The 20,483-nt window shown below is 40.4% G+C and overlaps 1 protein-coding gene across 8 annotated transcripts in view; it reads left to right on the forward strand.

Moving 5' to 3' along the window:
• FRY (FRY microtubule binding protein) overlaps positions 1–20,483 on the forward strand; it is a 406,572-nt gene that overhangs the window by 82,415 nt on the left and 303,674 nt on the right. The window contains exon 1 of one of the 8 annotated variants that reach the window (XM_028532799.2): positions 9,100–9,169. The exons of the other annotated variants lie outside the window; for them this stretch is intronic. Within the exon in view, the coding sequence (XP_028388600.1) occupies positions 9,100–9,169 (70 nt within the window). Of the gene's footprint in view, positions 1–9,099; positions 9,170–20,483 lie in introns of those variants that run through there. 8 annotated transcript variants of the gene reach the window in all.

Consider the following 20,483-nt stretch of genomic DNA (forward strand, 5'->3'; position numbering starts at 1 on the left):
TGTTCCTTACTGTGTTGGAGCCCTGAGCATCCTAACTCTAGCACCCTGGGAACAAGAACGCTTCATCTACAGACTCTCCTTTGAGATGATGAAACAATTTTCTGTAGACAGCAGAGAGTATAGTATCACGTACACTTTATAAATGAGAAGGAAATTGCTCAAACACACAAGTGGACACTGGCCAGTGCCTGGTAGAGTAGGGGCTGACCGTGAGCTTGCATTTCTCCACAGCTAACACTGCAGGGTCAGAGTATGCCTTGCATCTCCATTTCCCTGGGCTTCTCAGAGTAACCTCACCCACCCTGGCTGTCTGCAGAAATCATTATTCTGACTCTGGCTCCTAAGCCAAGCCATGCCTTTGGAATTGCTCTGACCACCAGCCAGCTAAGCTCCCTGCCACCATTCAGACAGCTTCTAGCAGCCCCACCCTCCTACACAAAGCGCTGCCTGTCTGGTCAAAGTAGGGTGGTGAGTTCCCCACCCTTTCTAAAAACATGCCTTGCAAGACTTCCTCTATCCTCCAAAATATACTTGCCCCTTCACAGTTACGTGTTTGACTGTGTGTGAACTGGGCCTGTGGGTGGAGGACGTGATGCACGTGTGGTGTCTCCTTCCCTGTCGTGGGACTCAGGCCACAGGCTTCTAAAGGCAGAAGTCAGAGGGGCTGAAGCACACAGCACAATGAACACATGGTCATTTTGAAGACTTCAAAGGTCTAATCAGTGATGCTCAGTGAAGTAGACACTTTTTTTTAAAGCATCAGTTCCAAATGAAGAGATGTTCTATGTATCTTTATTTCTTAGTTCACCTCTTCTCAATCCCAGCGGTGATAATCTGGCTTCAGCTGTGGTTCATCCTGGTTTACAGGATTTACTTGTCCAGTTTCTATTAGTTTTCCTATGGGCTGAGCAAAGCATTCTGATATTGCATCACTAATTTCACAGCAGACAGCTCAACTATTTTCATATTGATTTATCTCTTTTTAAATTTCAGTCATTTTTTGGCCCTGTAACATCTTCTCCTACTAGTCAGACAGAGTGTGCTTCATATTGGATGCTTTTGATACCGGCATTATCAAAACATAATTGAGAAGGTGAATCTGTTGCCAGAACATTGCAATAATGTATGCCAAAGATTTACATAACATAATTTATTGCCCACAGTTCTGCTTTCACCAGGCCATGGTTCCCCCCAAGAACATGGCCTACTGTAAATGACAGAGTTCTTCATTTAGTAGAGAAGTACCTTGTCCAAGGTCAGAGTATCAGAGTCCAAAATAAAAAGAGCAGAATAGTTTCCTGATTCCAAGTCCTTAAGCCTTTCTTGGTAGATAACTATAAACATGTGATCACGCCAAGAAGAAGGGAGAAAATACTAGTATGTATAAAATTTAAGTAGCAAGCATAGAAACAAAAACACTCAATATATTTAATTTCTCCCAATTTTATTGACTTTAAAATGATAAATTTCAATAACTATATACAGTAAATAGTGCCTTTGAGGAAACACTGATGTTTCTCTTGTGATTAAAAGTCTAATATTTATTTTTGTGCATGAAATTGGGAATATTAGTGGGAAAATTAACTCTAGTCCTAAGAGGTAGTTAACATTTGTCACTAAATAATGGAAATACTTACAATCTAATAATTTTAATGCAACTATGAGAATGTTCCTCTTTTGTTAGATTATCATTCATATGGGGAAGAATGAGTGATTTTTAGATCTTCTTTGTTGGCAAATAGTGTTTGGGGAAGGGTGATGATTAATATAAATATAACTGTTTTTTATTCCATTAAGTATTACCTATCTGTGCATTTTTGGCAAATAATAATGTGTAAATGAAATGCTGTTTTTTGCTTCTTTAGGTGACTCGATGTTTTATAGTGATGCATTGATCATTGGCCACTATTATAACTAGTTACATTGGTCCTCTTGGTGTCTCAGTGCAAATAATTTCTCAAGCTGCTGGTGGTTTTTGAAAATAGGGTAGTAAAGTTTTCATCCTCTTATGTACTCTCACAATAAATGTCAGTGGAGGAAACCTTCCCACTTTTTCTCTTTACATACATGTCTACAAATACATGCAATATTAAATTCTATGGGGGCCTTGCATTTACTCTGCAGAAGTTGAGGTCAAATCTTTATATTTATATGTGCAAAATATGTGAACCATACCACCTCCTGGTATATCCAATTAGTATGCAGTCCCCACCTTGAGAAGTTAATGAGAGGAGTAAATTAGGTAAATTTTGAGCTGATATGAAGCCAATCAGAATCTTTTCTCAGCTTTGCCCTGAGGACCAGACCAAAAGTTAGGAGCACTAAAATATTACAGAATACTTTTCTGTACGTGCACATAGTTAGGTTTTCTTTACCTGTTCAAAACTTCATTGTTACCCTGATAGTCATCAGGGGTGCCTGGAGGTGGGAGCCCACTGTGGCAAGCAGGTCCCTCTCACCCTTTTCACTCACCTGACTGTGGAATTAAAGGGGCATTTGGTGTTGGGTGTTCTGAGCTCATTGCTAGCTGCAGATCTGCCGCTTAACCATTGCCATCTGCCTGTGACGAGCTCACTGAATCTGTGAGTGACACATCTGTGTGGTAAGACTAGTGCACAGACTGGCACACTGAAACCATGAGATGTTCAACAACTCAGCCCATGCCACAGCTCCTTCTGCAGAGTAATTGAAAGGCCCACATAGAATTTCATATCATACCAAATTCTCATGTACTATATCATGCCTCTTCTAATTAACATCCTTTGAAGATTTGCTCTTGAAGTTGCTGTTCAGTTGTCTGGAGCAATGTGGAAGAAGAGGCTCAATTCTCATCCCAGCAGCTATGAAGATGCTGGGTGCAGACCTGAGTTCACTGACGCCCTAGGCCCAGTTCATCCATCTTAATGATGTCCCAGTGCCACTTTTAGAGACGTGCCCCACAGGTGCCCAGAAATGTATTTCTTTGTTCAGCATTGTCCTCACAGGTCCTCTGATATCTGGTCTAGCACCGTGTCTCCACATCAGGTTCTCATAAACGGTAATTTTCATACCCAACTTGAAACTTACAAAATGCCTTAGGTGACAGTGGGCTTATGAAGGGGTCCTTCCCTGTGGAACTGTGAAGGGGATGGACTTCAGCTTGTCCTCTCACTCTGCTGCTACTTCTCAGTGTCACCTGTAGTCTCTCCCTATCCCTATTGCTCTAGATCAGCAATTTTCAACCAGTGTGTCACAAGAATTTTTAAAACATGTAGTACCTGACTATTTAGTCAGGGCATTGACCTCTTTTCCCTTAGATTGTCAATTAAAAAAAGTGACAACGGCCAATACAACAAGAGCCATTAGGTATGAATAAATCAAAATTATACTGATTTTTGTCATATCAGCAAAAAGTATATTTTTTGGTGGGCCACAGAATTTTTAGTAATTAGTTTATTTGTGGTGTAAGATGACAAAAGTTGAAAATCACTGCTCTAGACTAACATCCACCTCCTTTGTCTTGGTTGCAATTCCATGCAAAGCTTCTTTGCAGGGAATGTAAGTGGGGAAGAACAGTGGGTTCTGCTGCCATCTTTGGCTGGAAACAATTTTAGGAGACACAGTTTTCCTTGTCTGTGTCTGGATCTTTGCAACAACAAGCTGTACTTTAATGAAGTTCAGTTACATTAAAAAAAACTTAATGTACAGTAGAACCTCAGTTCTTGAACTCAGTTTGTTCCAGAAGACTGTTTGGGAAGCAGTTTGTTCATAACTGGATCTCCTCTGTTTGTCACCTGAGAGATATGTGACTGATGATACAGCATGAAAGGATTCTCGGGCTGAGAACTGAAGTTTTGTTCAACAATCAAGACCTTTTTTCTGTGAACAACTTGGTCAAGAACTGAGTTGTTTGAAATGGAAAGCATTTGAGAATCAAGGTTTGGCTGTATTTTAATTTATTGTACTGGGTAGTCATGGAGTAAATGTTTTCAAAACTCACAGGATTTATTTTTGTCTACGTGGGTTGAATTTTTTTAAGGGAAAGTGATTGCATTTTATGTTTATGAAATAAATGTTGTATGCAATCACTTCCTGTTTTTTCACTAATATTTCTCAGCATGGATAGATCAGCCCAAAACAAGTATTGAAAATAGATCAAAAGGGAAGTTTGTAACTTTCTCAAAACTTGACTATTTAGGTTATCTCTGAAAGGCCTCTTTTTCTGCCACATAAATAAAAACAAAACTTGTCTTTGTAATTGTCACTGATGTCTCAGGTGCCATCTTCCTAACTCAGCCCGGCGATGCTTACACTGACTCAGCACAATGTACTATAATAGTAGGATATAGTATATTTGATGCTTTTCTGGACTTTGAAACTACTGATCAGAAATTGATAGAGCAATTTTTTTACATTAAGTGATTTTCCTTTGTTTATTCAGGTTGCTGGTAACACATTTCTTTTCTGTCAAATACAGTCTGTGCCTGAGTATGAATGCCACTGTGACCTTAATTGTGTGTGTATGTGCAGCCATTCCCAAGGAAAGAAGTGGGTTCTAATCCTAATCTATTCCATTCGATCAGATGCTTTAAAATCATTAGGTGATAGTTCTTGGGACTGACAAGCATCCAGAGTATGTGTCAAGTTTTGTTCTTACTCTTTTTTTTGAACACCACACATTTTAGTCTCAAAAAAAAAACTGTCACAAATGTTAGGAAAAGGAAAATTAAATATGAATGAAAACACAAACCAACTGCATTTCAGTTGCACATTTTTTTTTTTTGCAGGCAGCACTAGGCATGCACAATAAGCCTGCTCACTCACTGACTCACTAAGTCTTCTGCAGGAGGCCTTAATGTGTTCCAGGAGCTGTGGGGGAGACACGACTGAGTGAGACGCAGCTCTTCTGGAGGGAGAGTTGACAGCATGTTGTTATTGGAATCAAGGCAGGACACAGGGAAATGGCAGACTGAGAACTACCTACGGTCCACGTACCTTGTACCACTCTTACCTCATTGCCATTGGGCAGGCTGACACTGAGGTGACCAGTTGGCCACTGCCTTTCTGACCACAAAATAGTGTTCCCTTCCTGTGGATGGAATACTAGACAGATGCAGCCCACACCAAGGTGGACACAGCCCATGACTACCCCTTTGCAACTTGAAGAGTTAATGTTCAGACTGCATTTCCACCTTCACTCACTCTATCCCCGTCCCAAGTCAGGCATCCTTATACAGGTAACAACCTGTGCTACAAATCAAATTAATAGGAAAAAGAATAGCATTCTTCTCTAGTTTCCTTTGGGTTGAGAGTATAGCCCCCAGAGCACAATTCCTGCCCAGGCTAGAGCTCCCCCAGGGCAGGAAGCAGTAAGTACAGCTGACCCTTGAACAACATAGGTTTGAACTGTGTGGGTCCACTTATAAGCAGATTTTTTTCAATAGATATATTGGGAAAAAAATTTGGAGATTTGCAGCAATTTGAAAACATTTGCAGATTAACCTTATGATTTTTAATAACATTTTCTTCTCTTTAGCTTACTTTATTGTAAGAATACAGTATGTAACACATACTACATACAAAATATAAGTTAATTAACTTTTTTTTAATCCTCATCTGAAGACATGCTTATTGATTTTAGAGAGAGGGGAAGGGAGGGAGAATGAGACAGAAAGAAACATTGACATGAGAGAGAAACACTGCCTGTCATTTGTGCCGCAACCCATAACCTGAGCATGTGCCCTGCAGGAATCGAACCCATGACCTTCTGGTTTATAGGTGATGCTCCAACAAAGTGAGCCACAACTGCCAGGGCTAATCAACTGTTTATGTTATCAGTAAGGCTGCCAATCAATGGAAAGCTATGAGTGGTTAAGTTTTGGGGGAGTCAAAAGTTGTGTGTGAGTTTTTGTCTACCGAGTGTGGGGGAGGGAGGGACAGGGTAATAATCATCTGCCCCAACCCTGTGTTGTTTCAAGGGGCACCTGTAGTCCTAGAGAGACAATGGGGCCTATTAGTGATGCAGAGGGTTCATAGCTTCTTCCTGAACTTTCTCTAAGGATGTTGGTAACCGTGCTTTTCTTCTTCCTTGTGATTTAAAAAAAAAATAGAATAAATAACTCAGGTTCTAAAACTTGCTACACCTAAATTCTAGCAGCTCTATAACATGACCTTAATTTATGCTTCTTTAAGCCCCAATGTTCTTCTCTGTAAAATGGGGCTATTAAGAGTACTTCATAGGTTTGGGGTAAGGATTAAATATGATAAAATATGTATTTTCAGCACAATATTAAGGTTCAGTAGATGTCGATAGTGTCATTCATTGTTATCACTTGTCTCAGGTCACTTTCTGACTTTTCTCCACTCTGATACCATTTCCTGGCCTCCCACTTTTCCTACATTTCTGCTACCTTCCTGTCAGCTCCACATCTCTGCCTGACTCCTTGCCTGAAGATCCATTGCATGTTCTCCCAAGATTTTTAAGATATGAAAGTTGAAATAATTTTGGATCATGTTGAATGACAACAGAAGTCACAAAGCAAACCAGGGACAAATTCAGATATTATTGTATTTTAAGTATCTCTGTCCAAGTGCCTAATCTCACCACATTTTTTATAACCCTCCTCCCTCAGAGAGAGAGAGAGGAGACAAAGGATAAAGGTTTCCTCCCAGCTGGCAGCAGGTGTCATTCTATTTGATTTGTAGACCTTTCAACAACACAAAGGCCTTTTCTGTTCGTTCACAATATATACTCTTTGAAGGTACTCAGAATGAGGAGAAAAGCACAGACTGGACAGGATTTCAGGTGTAATGGGCAGAAACCGGGTACCTAGCTAGCTACTGATTCACTTTTCACAGGAAAACCAGATGCCACTGAAAGCATTATTTTCTAAATAGCATTTAAATTTTCATGATTGTTTCCTTTTGAAATATATGTAAAAGGGATATTTTCAGCAAATTGCCATTTATAGTAAGATTGAAAACTTTGAGAAGCCAATTAAGATCTCTTTTATAAAGTCATCAGAGAGACTCTGGATGCCGATTATCAGCGTGTTTATTCACTGCCACTGCTTTTAAATGTCTCTAAATAGTTGCTATTAGTTTAAAACTCAAACACCTAAGTCACATACATGTACCAACATGTATTTAACCTAAATTTTAAAGTTCTATTCTAAAGCCCAAGGGTTTGTTATAAAAATCAATATAGCTACCATTTCATTGTTTACTTTATGCAAGACACTGTGCTAACCACTGTTCATTCGTAGTGCCGTTTAATCTTCCCAAAACTAAGTGAGGTTGGTTCTACTGTTATTCCCACTTTACAAATGAGGAAGCCAAGGCTCAGAGAGGTTAATGGTTTGCCCTGGGTCCCGTACACTAGTGTGAGCTGGTGCTAGGTGGAACCGGGACATATCCTGTGAGTCTTTGTGCTTATCAATTCCAAGGCACCTTGCAGCTCCCTAGTCATCCTTCCACAGTGGGGGAGGCACCAGAGAGGTAGGCATGGATATTAGTTGTTTTCAGATGTAAAAACTATTTCAAGGTAAAACCTTTGGGTCCAATTTCATCTGGATCCACACATTCAAATTACAGGTAATAAAACAAAATTACTTCATCGACTCTCACATGCATGTAAATGAAAAAGAAACCCATCTGTTGAGAGAGTTCATGAGAATAAAGTGCTGTGAGCGGAGTTGGAAATCCCAGGGCATGTGTTCTTGCCTTTTGTGTAAAGAGTTTGGAAAGCTCATTATATAGACAGTGTCTCAGGGCATTCTAGGACATAGTCTTAAAAGTCCTCTTTAGTGTCAATTTTTTACATTTTTCTTCTTAAAAAACTTATACTGTTGTCTTTCCCTTCCATTTTTCAGATGAGCTGTTAGTCCAGGATGTCCTATTTGTGTGATGATTTGGGTGGGGCATACAACAATTTTTATGTTAAATAATTATTAGTATGGTTTATTAAGGATTTTATGGTTTATGAGATGGTTGCCCAAATCCTACCTACTCAGATGTAGCCTGTCATAATTAAAATTCTCTTATTTAGTGCCCTGGTCCAGCTAAATGATAGTGAGAAACAAAGCTAACCGAAATCAGGACACCGGATATCAAGATTTCATGCAGTAAAAAGCCATTGTGCAGCAAGGAACATAATGCTTTTCCTTCTTATCCTTTTAGTACAAATAAGCTAAGTTGTACTGGGCTCTGTGTTTCTTAGAAATGAAAGCTTTAAGAAACAGGTCCACTGTGGAGCCTGACATTTCCAAAATAAGCCCACTGAGCAGTTGCCCATTGGAGCTGGTGTGCCCCAGAAAATGACAGCATTTCTGGGAGGTTGATGCACAAAGTGCAAATTCCACTGTGTCCAGAAAGAAGGGGCAGAAAAACCCCAGGCAAATGTCTTGTCGTTGAGCTTTCCTACTGCAAGGAGGCTGAAAGATAGGGCTTTTAAGAAACGTCACTGCAACCAGATCAGGGATGCAGACTTCTCACTGCAGCACAGTGCAGCTGCGTGTGTCAGGCAAAGACACGGGAAGCCGCAGCCCGCGGGCACACGGGGCTGCTCACTGGAGCATTTTTGAACTGAGGATCTGCAGGGAAATCCTTCCTGCAGCTGAGTCAGGGCCCAGCGAGTTGGGGCTCAGGTTGAGGCTGTAGGCAGGGGCAGGGGCGGTGCTCTCAGCCCACCCCACCCCCTTCGGTGCCCAGGACCCTCCCTCCCTGGGGAAAAGGATCGCCGGGTGTGGTGGGGACTTTCTTGGACCGTACCTGCTGTAGCGGAGTGCGTGGGCAGCCCGCAGCAGGAGCTTCTGGTTATGGCAGCTCAGAAATGAAAGCAGCAGCCGCCGAGGACTGCAGGGAGAGCAGCGCCCAGCCAGTGAGACAAATAAGCAAGTCCAGGACCCGCAGAAGGAGGAGTGCTGAGCATCTCTCTCCTGCTCCTCTGTCCTTTACAGAGGACTCCCTGCCCTCTGGGAGGTAAATCTTCAGAGCCTGCCTCTGCACCCTGACCCCCTGGTGACATCACCAACCTGTGACAGGCAGGTCTCCAGCGGTACCTGCTCCTCCTGCAGCTCCCAGCCCAGCCCCAGCCTCCTTGCCTCTTTGTATGCCGCGGACATGGCCAGCCAGCAGGACTCCGGCTTCTTTGAGATCAGCATCAAATATTTACTGAAATCCTGGAGTAATAGTGAGTAACAGAAAATAACCTTTGTTTTTTTGTCTGTTGGCTAGATGTTGTATAAGGTTAGAGAAATAAAATCTCAACTGGATGCATATGCTTGTGAACCAAGGAAGTTTTTTTCTTCCATCTGCTATGAAAATAAAAATGTCAGTGACTGAATCAGCTCTCCTTAGCTGAAGAGGCTGCAGTGAAATTATGGCAGGTTCTGTCTGATTACATTTTCAAGTGAGATGGCCCTTCTGAGTCTGGCAAAGCACAGGGTAGGGCATTCAGTCTGCATTTCCTGCCTTGCTCCATGTTTAGTATTTATTTCATTTGTTCAGCCTTTATCTTGATATTCTGTGAACTGTGGTTTAACTGGGGGAGTAGCAGGGTTTCAGAGTACTTCCTAATTATTTTATTAGGGAATTGTCTGCAGACAAAAAAGTACTTAATAGTCTAAAACTTAAGACTCATCTTTTTTGTATACAGAGGCATTTGCACATATATTTGATCTGTCCCTTATCTGTGTGGCTGATACTCAGGATGCTATTTAATATTTGAATTTTTAACAATCCTGATGTTTGATGTAGTCCAAATAATGTGCTTTTCTGAAATGTAAACAAGCGAGGTTCTGACCCTAATAATTTATTAGGGTATCAGAATATTCTGGCTTCTGAAGTTCCATCTCTGACCTACTTAAAGATGTTAGCAATAAGGTATTTCAAAAAGACAACCTCTACGGCTTTGCAGATCTGGAATAAAATGAAAATGAGGCCTTCAGGGGATCTGTGATGCCTTGTGTTTTCAGAACAGTTTAAAACAAAGTCTTCCCTGTTTCACCAACAGCCTTTGTACTTGCTCTGGGTAAAAGATCATCAGGTATAATAGGCCTTTAATTGTTTGGAATTTTTAAAAATTTTCCAAGAAAAATCTTGATGTTATATTAGGTGCATACTAATTAACCTACCTGTGCGCAAAGAGCTGGCGATTAATTATCTTCTACACAAATGACCTGTGGCCAAGATTGTTCTCCTATAAATAAAACCTGGGCAGGAGAGCCTGAGCCATAATTGTTCTGAGAAAACAGCCAGTCTCTTCAGCCTTAAGGTAGGTAGGGATGTGCATTTCAAGACATGGCCATTTTTGTATCACTGTATACACAGTGGGGCTTGTCAGAAGCTGCTTTCTACAAGTGGGAAGCCATTTAGGAGCAATGCTGTCACCCAAACAACGTTCCTGTCTCTGTTACAGCCATAACTCATTTATCGCGTGTGTAACCCTTCCTCCTCCGGGGTGAATCTTTCTTTGTTTCTCCACCCTTTTCTTCAAGGAAAGAATCTGATGTGCGGGCTCTTTATGGAGCAGTTTTCCAATCAGTGGAAAGGCCTCCTGTGCTTCTGACACCAGCCAGTGGTTTCTGTCATCATTCTGGGTTAATCCCAGGCCAGAGATTTTGTCTTCCATCAATTTTTGTCATTGCTTCATTAGATAAAAAATTATGTTTTGATAATGCTGAGGCCAGTGGGATTGCTTTTGAAATTTTTTCCCCTTGAGTATTTTTAAATTACTCTACATAAAGTATATGTATATTCCCTCCACCTTTCCTAAGCTCTCCCCGCCCCCACCCCCCAACACACTCACACCAGAAAATGGTTCAAAATGACTATTCAGTTCTATTTGGGGAGTATCTGGGACACAATTTTGAATTGTTTCAATTCATTCAGGAAGTATTTATTCAACACCTACTGTGTGCCAGACTGAAGGCTGACAAAGGTGAATGAGAAAGGCCCTGCCCTCCATCTTGATATCTTCAGAGCAGAAGAGAGAACTGGGCATTCTCTTGGGTTCCTTTGAGCTCAGAATGTTTTCAGTCCTGTCTTGAAAGAGGAAGAGGAAATATACTTCATACTTAGCCTTCTTTAAGCTTATTGTGACACTAACCTACTTATAATCTATGATAGGTCCCTGTTTTACATGTTTTTAGTAGCAAAGAGAGAAAGGAGTTGGTCTGTAAGGAAGACAAAGTAGAAGTAGAAGCCTTAGGGCTTTACACTGCTCAGGTAACCCTGCCCGAAGGTTGCGGGAGAGCCATGCAGAGGCCTAAATATCAGGTTTGGGGGAAGCTGTGAGGAGAATCAGGCCCCTAATTGTATAGCAGAGCTTCTTTATAAAAGTGCAACAATTAAAAAGCAATAAAACAAACTCTATAACCATGGCTGGCTTCTTTGCGAGGTGGTAGGAAGAGGAAAGATGATCCCACAAGCTTTTTCAAGATTTCCATTTGGTTTTTTTCCTAAGTGGCACATTGTGAGGAAAAGGTAATTTTATATATGTCTCGCCTGAAGAATTAACAAGTCAATGAAGTCAGTCATTGCCTGGTGAGACGTATTTCTTTTCATTCCCTGTGCATGTTGACACCCTCTTCATGGGCATGCCCACTCTGTCAGGCCACCCTCTCCTTGTAGGGACTGGGAATGAACATGGCCCTGATGTCTGGGAATAAAAATGTCCTTTGTGGACCTCACTACAGAGATTTATTTTTTTAAATCTGTCCTCTTTCTCCTTCCCCTGTTCTCCTGCTCCTTCCCCATTCATGCCCAGGCCTTTCCTAGCCTTTCAGTGATTCTCCCAGCTCCTGCCCTGCGGTGTTCAATCCAACCTGGAAGGTTCCACTGGCCACTTACTGGTCTACCTAACATAAAGTGTCCTGGGGAAGCTTCTGCCAACATTTCTAAGCCACGCTTCTCTTGCCTCCAGTGTCCATGAGCACCATTCAGGCCCCTCTCCAAATGCCTCGTCTGTCCTCTCAGGTTGTTTCATCTGTTCACCCTCCTCTGCATTTCACTATCCTGCTCCCCAGTCTATGCCCTCGCCTGGGACACACAAGCCACAGGACCAGATAGGCTTGGTCCAGATCTCTAGCTCCTGTACTTGTGTGGCCTTGGGCAGTTAACTCCCCTTCCTCAATCTTCTCATCTCTACACCAGGCAAAAATGAGTACCTCACCGGAGTGAATGAGGTATTAAGATGTAACGCACTTAGCACAATTTCTAACACATTGATATTATTTTAACATTTATTGAGCATTTACAATAGACTCCACTGCTCCCCGTTCCTCTGAATCAGACTTAGGCCATGTTTTCTCTTAGCACTGACATCCTCAGGGAGTCATCTGTGTGTGGATAGTTCTTCCCACAGTCCTAGAGAAGGGAACCACATAAACCAAGCATGAAACTAGGTGCTTGCTTTGGGCCATTTTTTTCTAGATTTATCTTTTAACTTTATTCCCTTTTCCATCTCAGCTACTGTTAGAATGTTCCTACATTCCTCAAATACACACCTTCCAGCAGCACGGGGTGGCCAGGGGGTTTTCTCAGAGGCAGAAAGTCACCATGGCTTCTCAGGTTTGCCATAGGAAAAGCTTAGAGCAGATAGTTCCAGACTATTTCTTGGAAAGGAGAGCTTGTTGCATGTTGGTGGATAGAGCTGTGGCGTGGACTCTCTGCTGATCTGCAACCTCTGACTGGCTGTCCTGGTGTTCACATCACTCCTCCATGTACAGTGAACACGGGCCCGTGACCACCTGACAGTCAGAATTCACTCGAGACCCTGATCATCCCAGGGTGGAATGTCCTTCATTCAACCTTTGGCTTCCCAATGGAGGGAAACTTTTGAATGCCTATTAACTCTTTCAAGGAAGGAGTTAATTAATTTACTTGACAGTCTACTTATTTTGGGAGGAGCTGATGTGTGTTGTAAAAGGTCTAATGTTACTGCAGAAAACTTGCAGTAGTTTTCAGAATCAAATGTGGCATTTTTCAGCTATGATGTAGTGAGTTAGGTAGTGGTGATAAGGACTCTATTTCTGTCCAACATAGAAATGCCAGCTGGTATAGGGTTATCTCTGGGGACAGAAAATCCTGTGCAAGCTAGGGTGGAAAACACCTCTGACTGGCCGAAGGGCAGTGCTTGGGGATCCGAATTTATGTCACCATGTTCACAAAGACACTGAAAAAGGCTCCAGAGAACTCTCTCTACATGCTAGTTTTAGCCTCTTTGTAAGATTGGTTTTAATAAATAGAAAACTAAGGAGTTTTAACCAAGTTGCCTAAGTCCAGTAGAGCAGTACTTACCTCACTCAGTTCTTTCAACAGGAGATAGTCCCCAGCACTGACCCAAGCACTCAGACAGCATTACTCCAACATTCTTCACCCATGGCCCCTTCTGCTAAAGTTGTTCATAGTCCTAATGAGACATAAAATCCCAAATCAGCACCCACTCTCGGTAAATGGGGTCTGTCCCTGGGTTGCTGATGGAGACAAATTAGAGATGTTGTTTGGGATTTTTTGTTGTTGTTGCTTGGTTGGTTGTTTAAACCTATAAACAACCCTAGAATAATATACTGCCACATTGGCTGCAGGCCCACCCTGTGTCAAATGTTATGCCTGGTAATTTATATGTGGGGCAGAGTTCAAGTTAATAATAATGCTGGGACACTAGGCATGAGCTGGGACAGCCCCGGGCAAAGGAGACCATATGACACCTCTGTGTATCACCTTCACTCCTTCCAATAACCCTGCAAGGTTACATATCATCCACATTTTACAGATAAAAAAAGAAAAAAAAATTTTGTTTTAAATTCTTTTTTTTCCTTTTTTTAATTTTAATCATTGTTCAAGTACGGTTTTCTCCCTTTTACTCCCAATTCAGCCCACTCACCCAACCCTCCCCACTTCCCTCCCATTACAACCCTCCCCCTAGTTTTTGTCCATGTGTCCTTTAAATTTGTTCCTGTAAACCCTTCCCATTCTCCCCTGAAATTCCCTCTTCTTTCCCCTCTGGTCACTGTCAGCCTGTCCTCTATTTCAGTGTCTTTGGTTATATTTTGCTTGTTTCTTTGTTTTGTTGTTTAGGTTCCTGTTAAAGGTGAGATCATGTGGCATTTATCTTTCACTGCCTGGCTTATTTCGTGTAGCATAATGCTTTCCAGCTCCATCCAAGCTGTTGCAAAGGGTAGGAGCTCCTTCTTTCTTTCTGCTGCATAGATTTCCATGGTGTAAATGTACCATAGTTTTTTGATCCATTCATTTACTGATGGGCATCTTGGTTGCTTCCAGCACCTAGCTATTGTAAATTGTGCTGCTATGAACATTGGGGTGCATAGGTTCTTTTGGATTGGTGTTTTAGTGCAGAAAATACAAAGACACATGAAACGATGTTCAATATCGCTAGCTATCAGAGAAATGCAAATTAAAACCACAGTGAGATACCACTTCACACCAGTCAGAATGGCCATCATAAACAAAGCAACAAACAACAAGTGTTGGAGAGGTTGTGGAGAAAAGGGGACCCTAGTGCACTGTTGGTGGGACTGCAGACTGGTACAACCACTATGAAAAACAGTATGGAACTTCCTCAGAAAACTAAAAATGGATCTGCCTTTTGACCCAGCAATTCCACTGCTGGGACTATAGCCTAAGAAAAAAAATTTTTTAGAGTTGAGAAAGTGATTTGCTCAGAGCCAGAAAATAGTAAATGCCATGAACCCCAACACCCCCCCAATACAGTTAATAATCTCACTTTTAATCACCCATAGGATAACCAAAGGATCAAGAACACTTTGGGGGAACTTAGTGCTTTATAGGTATGTTCAGTCTTGATGTCTGATACCCTGCCAATTATTAGCATCCTTCTTCCCTTCCTCCCTGGGTACCCCGATGGGCCCTCTTCTCTCTCTTTCTCTCAAAAACCAATGTTGGAGGTCACTGCCATTCCCTTACCTCGGACCTATTTGAAAGACCAAAGTATTGACAAGTCTTCACCCTCATTACAAATAACACACTGGTCATTTGATATCTCTCTCTCTCTCTCTCTCTCTCTCTCTCTCTCTCTCACACACACACACACACACACACACGGATTATAGTAAAAAGCTGTTTCTTCTGTTATAAATGTTTTATATTGACTTCTCCCATTTTTAAAGTCTATTTAATTCGCAATTTAAATGGCTCCAGTAAATAAAAATGTATCAGTGATCTTTACTTCTAGAATTGTCACTTGCTTCTTGCTGAGGTTTCTCCGATATGTTGTATTCTTTTTAGGAAATGGTAGCAAACCCCTAATTCTTCTTAGCTGTGAGAACAGGGAGAATATTTCCAGTGATAAGGGAAATCTATCTCTAATTTGGGTGTCTCATTGTACTGTTAGCTTCAGTCTCCACCACCATAAAGCTCCCCACACACTGGTAGCATACAATTACTTGATTTCAATGTCTGCCTATTTTTGCACCAATAAGAACTGAAGAGTCAGAGAGGCAATCGGTGGACAAGAAGGAGAGACGACACAACAATGTCACAATCTGGGAATAGCCCAAGGTGCTTGAGGAAGTGTCTTGTGTTTAGCTGTGTCAGCTGACCAATATGCATATATTCTCTTTATTTAAAAGACATATGTTCCAAAACACTTTAATACCCATGACTCATTAGTTCACTTTTGGGTACAGTTCAGAGTAGAATGGGTTAGCTAGGTGCTGATCATCTTATTAGCAACTTCTGTGTTTTTTAGCTTATGTGGTATTCAGAAATGAGATGGGCACAGAAGTGAATTTGTATTCATGAGAAGTGACATTTGACTGTATTGGGGCTGTTTTGTTGAATGAGAGCCCCATATGTGCAGGTTCTTGACTAGGATTAAAACTTAAAGTTATTCAGTGCCTTGTCATTTGCTCAGTGCCTTCAACAGATTACTTCATTAGATAAATGAGTTGCATCGATTATGAATAAACCAGCTTCTCTTTAAATGTTCCTTGTCTGGGATGATAAGGCTTATCTCCCAAAGTTTAGCTTCTATGGTATGACATACCCATATCAGGCTCAAATAAAAAATAATCATGGTCCACAGTCTTTACACTGAATAAGGCTATATTTTATGCATTATAGATCGGCACTTAAGATATACAGCGATGAGTCCATCCAAAAAACATGTATTAAGATTTTCTGGATTATACCCTAACGGTTGTACCCTGGCTTTTCCCTTAGTTCTGTTTTGTAAACCCTTATACATTTCTGAATGTCTACCATGTGGTGCCTCCTGAGAGTCACCCACTATTTGCACACCACCCAGTGCGGAGGCACACACTTCTTGGAAAGCTGAGCACCATGTGTGGAAAAAATAGTACACAACTTTATCTCATGTTTTTTCATACTAATTTTTCTCATTCAATAGGTCAATCAATCTGACTCATGTAAATACTGCTCCATTGTAGACTGTTGGCTGCATGGATAATGATGTCTCTTTGAGCTGAAAAGTTTTCTGTCCTAGGCTTGGAGGGGCAATGATGGGAATAGTCTTTTCATAAGAATATCTTTGCTTATTTTTCAATGCGAGATTTTACTCAAAAACTTACTTAGTGTCAGCTTTTCTTGGTTATTGCTCCATAATGCCTTGGTACCCAACAGTGTCAGAGAAGCAAGGCAAACCCTATTCAAAACTGCCTTACTAAGCATGTACTATGCACTATTAGACTTGCAGCTTTGGGAGCATCAAGGCTAACTGAGACTTGCCTGCTCCAAGCCAAGCTCTCAGAGCTTCCCTTCCTTCCTTGTTAGAGCCAGAATTCAGGAATATTAATATGGAAGTTCCCAGGACTTACAGAACCCCAGGGAGAGGAGCCAGTGGTATTTCAGAGACTGTGCCCTAGAGAATTTTATTTGTGATGATGTGTTTGATAGATTCTGTCCATTTTAACTTTATAGATTTACACTTTCACTGCATCAGAAAACTACTGGAAACCTGGTGTTTGCAGGTCAAGTCCTGTAAGAATATTTTATAATATTCTACCTAGCAGGACAGCTGACAAAGAAGGGAAAATGTAAATATTTTACCCTGATACACTTGACCAGATGTCAAGTGTATCAGGGTAAACCCAGGATTTGGGTTAGCAAGTGTTTCAAACAGCCATTCTTTACATCAGAAAGATGGGAAGAGTTGTAGTTTTCATTGGAATTTTGACCTGAGACTAATATAAAGTCAGTTATCCTTCATTTTGAATGTTCCCCTCACATTTCCAAATAGTTATGGAATTAAAGAGAAGGGTGTGTGTGTGTGTGTGTGTGTGTGTGAGATCATATATTTCTATAAGCTAAATTTAATCATATAGCTCACCTATATTCTTACAAATACTTTTCTTCCCTTTCACAAAACATACAAACATAAGCATTTAAATGTTAGTCACTCAAAACTCCAGATGCTCAGAGTGGAAGTTTATATTCTGCCAGCATCTCAGACTCTGTAATGAGTCTGATTTGAGTTTAATTCCTTCCTACTGTTCAGTCATTTGATGAGCTGCAGATGGAAATTTGAGCCAAAGCCTTAAAATTTCAGCTCATACTTTTTATGCTGCTGTAAGAGTTTGTTGTCATGTCAATTTAAGGGAGCTGAAATCTTTTTCAAGAAGGCATTCAAAACTACATTATGTGCTTTTATCAACTCTAATTTGATATACAGTTCCAACTGCCTCTGCTGTTTGAATCAATTGCAAAGTGCAGAGTTGTTAGCAGTCAAAGATAGCTTTGAAATTTTTAGGACTTTTCAGCTAATGCCACAGGCACAACAGCACTATGGAAATACACAATTCAATTGCTGTTAAAGATTTCGTCTTAAGCTTAAGAACACTAGACTGACTTCTTTAAGTTTAGCCTTAAACAGGTAAATATGTATTTTGGCAGCCATGAAAAAGAAAGGGTGTTAAATTAACTAAGGGCAATACTTTAGTAAAATTCCATTAGAATGTCATACATATTTATGTAGGAAGGATTAGGCAAATCAATAAAACACTTCATTTGTACAAATACAAGATTAGGCTTTTTTCCTTTTCCTTCCTTTTTTTTTTTTTTTTTTTTTGCCATATGTGACCTTGTTTATGTCCTTCCCTCAGTTCCTTATATGGAAAGAACAAACCTGACACTTTGTCTCCAGTGGTTGTATGTGAAGGGTTTTGAATACCTTTACTGAAAAGTGGGGTTCATGTAAACAGCAGTGTTTGTCAGTTATTGCTCCCACACCATTAAAGCCAGACTGAGGGAGGTTGAGTTATACATTATTGAACTTGACTGATAAGTACAGACTGGACCGCTGAGTTTGGTTAGTTTCTTCGACGAGCCCACTTTTCAGTATTCTGAATAACAGAAAGTTTTCACACTTACACAGCCTATCAGTTTTTTTTCTGTGTTTTTTTTTTTTTTTTTAACAGAAAGTAACTGTGTATCTAACCCAGTGGAGGTGAACAGGATTGTCTCTTGATCTGAAGAACTTTTGTTCCTGCACAGGGAGATACAGTGTTTATGGAGATTCCTGGCATTCTGGAGGTTTTTATAACATATGATCATACAGGCAAAGGACACTCTCCTAGGTTTGGGTAGATATATTTCAATTAATCCATGATGAAATAAAAAAGGAGTAAGTGTGCAAAATGCTGTTGAAAAATCTGTCCGGAATATTGGTTGGTTATTGATACCATTCACCTCTACTTAATGCCTGCAAGTAGGCAGAAGGCCTGTGACAGATTGAAATAATTTTAAAACTAAAAGAGTTGCTCTAGGAAAATAGATTGCTTATGATGTTAGCAAATTATAAGAAATTACTTTAAAATTTACAAGTTAGACCACTACTAAAAAGACAAATTACAGTTTTTCTTTCTTTTTAAGGAAGATTTTATTTACTTTTAGAGAGAGGAAAAAAGAGAAGAAAAGAAATATTGATGTGTGAGAGAAACATTGATCTGTTGTCTCTCGCACACACCCCAGCCAGGGACTGGTCTGCAACCTAAGCATGTGCCCTGATTAGGGGTCGAACCTTCGACCTTTCTTTCACTTTGCAGGATGACGCCCAACCAACTGAGCCACCCTGGTCAGGGCACACAATTTTTCATTTTTGAAAACTCTGCTTTTCAACTTTGAGTTTTCGAAAGCTACATTTTAAAATGAACCTCTCCTAAAAATGAGGGCTTGCAATTGAATGAAAAATGGCCTTAGCTGTAGTAACTTGTACTATTTCAACTCCCCAAATATAATCTTCTGCTTCCCTAATGAGAATTTTAGCTTCCTTGGGGAGTTGAGAGAGAAGCCAAGCCCTGTGTTGGGAAATACCGAGTGTTCTGTTTCCTTCCCGCCTTTGATGGTGGCCCTGAGGCCTGTTCTCATCTTTTCTTCCAGGTTGAGAGTGCAAGACAACCTGTCCTCTTTCTATTTTATTTGACTGAATACAATTGCAAGAAAATAGGAACATAATAGACAATTTAGTCTTGCCTTCTGAGTTCACATTCCGTTTACCGACAAATCCTAGTCCTTATCATCATGTGAAAGCTAATCCCAGTCTATGCCAATGGAGTTATCAGTTTTGAAGGTATTTGAAAACCTGGCCCGTTTCCTTTTTTTAAATACTCTCTACTCTTTATTTTTTTTAATGTTATTTATTTATTTTTATGTATATTTTCAATTACTGTTTATCCCCCTTATACCTTCTTCCACCTCCACCTACCCTCTTCCCCTGCAATCACCACACTGTTGTCTGTGTCCATGGGTTCTTTTTCTTTTCTACTCGAACACTCCACCCCTCAACACCCACTTCCAACCAAGAGCTGTCAACCCATCTCTATCTACTCATCTAGTGTGTCTAGTTCACTTGTTAGTTCAGTTTGCTCATTAGATTCCACATATGAGTGAAATTATATGGTATTTATCTTTCTCTGACTGGCTTCAACTGAAAAAAACACCCAACTTTTTTTAAACTAACAATTTTAAATGCTTGAACTTTAAGAAAGGTCAAAATTATGATTGAGAATGAAGAAAATTATGATTGAGAATGAAGACTCTACCACATTTTAAATATCCAAAAATCTGTTTACTTTAGCTTCTTTTCTGTTAATCATTTTATTAGTCATTTCAAGCCTTATTATCATTTTCTTAGGGGGGAAAGAAGTTCAAAATCAAATTATTATCTTCTGCAATTCATCAACTGCTTTACTTAAAATATGTAAATTGGAAAGGATTGAGTAGGGTTCTGAGATCAGTGGCTTTCACTTCTAAATCCTAGTTGCCCTTGATACTAATCACAATACAGTAACATACACACTATTCACAGGTAGAATGGTATGGTTGATACATACAAAATTTTTGCTATCTAGTGATTTGAAATGTGTGTTATTTTAGGATAATTTTGCTATAAATAACAGAATAACTGCATAATGACTGAAAGAATAAAGACTTAATGAGCTTGCCTAACCCACAGCCTGGAGATGGGAGGAGGTTTCAGATGGGTTTAGAAGCTCAAGGACCCTGGC

Source organism: Phyllostomus discolor, chromosome 2, assembly GCF_004126475.2.
Source record: "Phyllostomus discolor isolate MPI-MPIP mPhyDis1 chromosome 2, mPhyDis1.pri.v3, whole genome shotgun sequence".
Taxonomy (NCBI): domain Eukaryota; kingdom Metazoa; phylum Chordata; class Mammalia; order Chiroptera; family Phyllostomidae; genus Phyllostomus; species Phyllostomus discolor.